The following is a 2,792-nucleotide window of genomic DNA, read 5'->3' as shown; positions in this document are numbered from 1 at the left end:
CAAATTAATAAATTGACCTCTTAAGTCTGAAATCCAGGAATGTTTTTTTCAGTTGTTAAATCTGTGGCGAGGGATCACAGCAAAGCCTCGTCCCGTCTGGTCGACATGGCCGCCATTCCCGAGACCCTGAGCTAATTGATCGCCCACGATGATGTCATCGTGCGGACCGGAAACCGGGCGGGACCGATCCGATCGTCTTCACCTCGGCGATTAAACGCAACCCGGGCGACTCGTTTGTCTCCCCCTGCAGGTTTCGTCTCTGCGGCTCCACCATGGTCCTCTCCAGACTGGTCCTGATCGTCCTGGCCTGCGTCCCCCCCCCGGCGCTGGGATGCCCCTCCGGCTGCCGCTGCTACAGCCTCACGGTGGAATGCGGATCTCTCGGGGTCAAGGCGATCCCGCCGGGCGCCCCGGCCGTGACCGAGGTCAGTGGGTCGGTCGGGGGCCGGGTCGGGGGCCGGGTCGGGGGCCGGGTCGGGGGCCGAGTCGGGGGCCGAGTCGGGCTGCTAGTCGGCCCCATTGGTGGCTTCGTCGCCGTCGCCTTTGATGCGAGCCTGAGGGGCGGGCCACGCCGCCGGCTGTGTAATTATTCATTCTTGCTCTGATCATCCGTCCAGAAGATGTTTAACATCACGTCGTCGCTTCCTTTCAGCCCCCCCGCCCCCCCCCACCCCCACCCGACGCGACCGCAGCTCATGAATGTTAACGAAGAGCATTTCCCAGATAAATTGTTCCATTAACCTCAATCAGCAGGCCCATCTCGTCGACCACGCTCCCCCCCCCCCCCCCCCGTGGCCCCCGCGGCCCCCGCTGCTCGTTTGAAGACGCCGCCGGTGATTGAACGCCAAAGCGTTTTCTCTCGGTTTGATTTCCGTGAATCGCCAGAGACTGATTGGTGGTCGTTTGCCACTGGCCACCGGGTGTTTGTCTTCCTGCGCGCCCATGGACAGGGTCGCTGTTGCCCCGCCCACAGTAGGCCTTTCACGCAGGTGGGAAAAATAGAGCAGGTGTTTGGAATAAGTCCAGAATAATAAAGTAAAACGTCAACTTTACCGAAAGCTCGAGGGAGATTCCAGCGGCCGCGACATTTCGACGGCGCGTCTATCGCCAACGTAACCCGACACGTCACTTCCCCTTCGACCCAGCGCCGTCGCCATAATGCATTTCCCGACATGCTTCACGCTGCCATCAATTCCCCTCGGTGTCTCTAATGCATCAATTTGTAACCACTTTGCCAATCTCACCCGTCCCGTCCGTCCCGTCCGTCCCGTCTGTCCCCTGCAGACCATCTTCCTCCAGGACAACGCCATCGTGCAGATCCGCCTCCAGGACCTGACTCTGCTGGGCAGCCTCCATTACCTCTACCTGCAGAATAACAGCATCTCGGCCCTGGAGCCCGGGGCGTTCCTCAGCCAGGGGCAGCTCCTGGAGCTGGCCCTCAACGGGAACCTGATCCACCTCGTCACGCCAGACATGTTCAGGGGGCTGGAGCACCTCCGGATCCTGTACTTGGCCGGGAACCAGATCACTCGGGTGCAGGATCACACCTTCAGGGGGCTGCAGGTTTGCATGGTTTTGGGGAATCGCTCCGTGTTTCCTTTTTGTGGATTCTTACGTGTTCCTGCTGTGAAGGACATTGATTATTACTCTTCCGTGCACGGTGTTGGCACGAGACCAGTTTTAAAGCGACGCCAGAACGCACAAAAAAAACGGTGTTCCTTACTGTCCGTCTTCTAGCGTCTGCAGGAGCTCCACCTGCAGGAGAACAGCATCGAGCTGCTGGCGGAACAAGCTCTGTCCGGCTTGTCATCTCTGGCCCTTCTGGACCTCAGCAGGAACCGTCTCCGAACGCTGGGGGCCTCGTCCCTGAAGCCGCTGGTCAGCCTTCAGGTGCTCCGCGTCACAGGTGGGCGGAGCGAGGACCGAACCGCAGGAATCTGTGTCTACGTTTGAATGACCGGTCTCCCCTCTCCGCCTCCAGAGAACCCGTGGCGATGCGACTGCGCCCTCGGCTGGCTGAGGGTCTGGATCCGCGAAGACGGCCAGCGCCTGCTGAGCTCTGCCGAGCAGCGCCGGCTGATGTGCGCCGAGCCGCCTCGCCTCTCCCACCTCAGCCTGGTGGAGGTGGCGCCCAACAGCCTGGTGTGCATCCCGCCGGTGGTGCAGCTGGAGCCCAGCCACCTGACCGTGCGACTCGGGGAGAGCCTCCGAGTCTCCTGCCAGGCCTCGGGGTACCCCCAGCCTCAGGTCACCTGGAAGAAAGCCTCCCACGGGAAGCCCCAGCTGTCCCCCCGAGGCCTGGTGCAGGAGCTGGGGCCCAACGGGGAGCTCTTCAGACCCGGAGCCGGCGGGGTGGCGACGGCCCCGCCGAGCAGCGGAGGAGGCGGGGGAATCCAGGGGCTTGTCCGTGGGGCGGAGGAGGGCGGCGAGAGGGACAGTTTTGACCCGGACACAGGCAGCGGCATGCTCTTCCTGAGCAACGTGACCGTGGCGCATGCCGGGCGCTACGAGTGCGAAGCCTGGAACGCCGGAGGCGTGGCCCACGTCACCTTTCACCTGGCGGTCAACATGTCCTCCTCGTCTTATTCGTCGCACTTCTGGCCTCGGTTGAACAGGAACGCCTTCGTGTCCACTTCGTCCAACGCCTTCTACCAGCCGGAGGTTCTGGATGTCAGCCGAGAGCCGCTGTACGAGCAGGACAGCATGGACTTCAACGCCCTGGGGCCCGCCACGCAGACCGCCATCGCCGTCGGCATCTCGCTGTTGGCGCTCACCGCCATTCTCCTGCTGAT

General features: G+C 62.4%; 1 protein-coding gene across 1 annotated transcript in view; it reads left to right on the top strand.

Moving 5' to 3' along the window:
* The first annotated feature begins 272 nt into the window (after window positions 1-272).
* LOC137904783 (leucine-rich repeat-containing protein 24-like) overlaps window positions 273-2,792 on the top strand; it is a 4,215-nt gene continuing 1,695 nt past the window's right edge. Inside the window, exons 1-4 of the mRNA XM_068748986.1 lie at window positions 273-425; window positions 1,285-1,563; window positions 1,738-1,906; window positions 1,982-2,786. Coding sequence (XP_068605087.1) covers window positions 273-425; window positions 1,285-1,563; window positions 1,738-1,906; window positions 1,982-2,786 — 1,406 coding nt within the window. The remainder of the gene's footprint in view (window positions 426-1,284; window positions 1,564-1,737; window positions 1,907-1,981; window positions 2,787-2,792) is intronic.

This window comes from Brachionichthys hirsutus, chromosome 15 (assembly GCF_040956055.1).
Source record: "Brachionichthys hirsutus isolate HB-005 chromosome 15, CSIRO-AGI_Bhir_v1, whole genome shotgun sequence".
In the NCBI taxonomy this organism is placed as follows: domain Eukaryota; kingdom Metazoa; phylum Chordata; class Actinopteri; order Lophiiformes; family Brachionichthyidae; genus Brachionichthys; species Brachionichthys hirsutus.
Note: the sequence above shows the minus strand (reverse complement) of the source record. Positions and strands in the feature narration are given on the sequence as shown.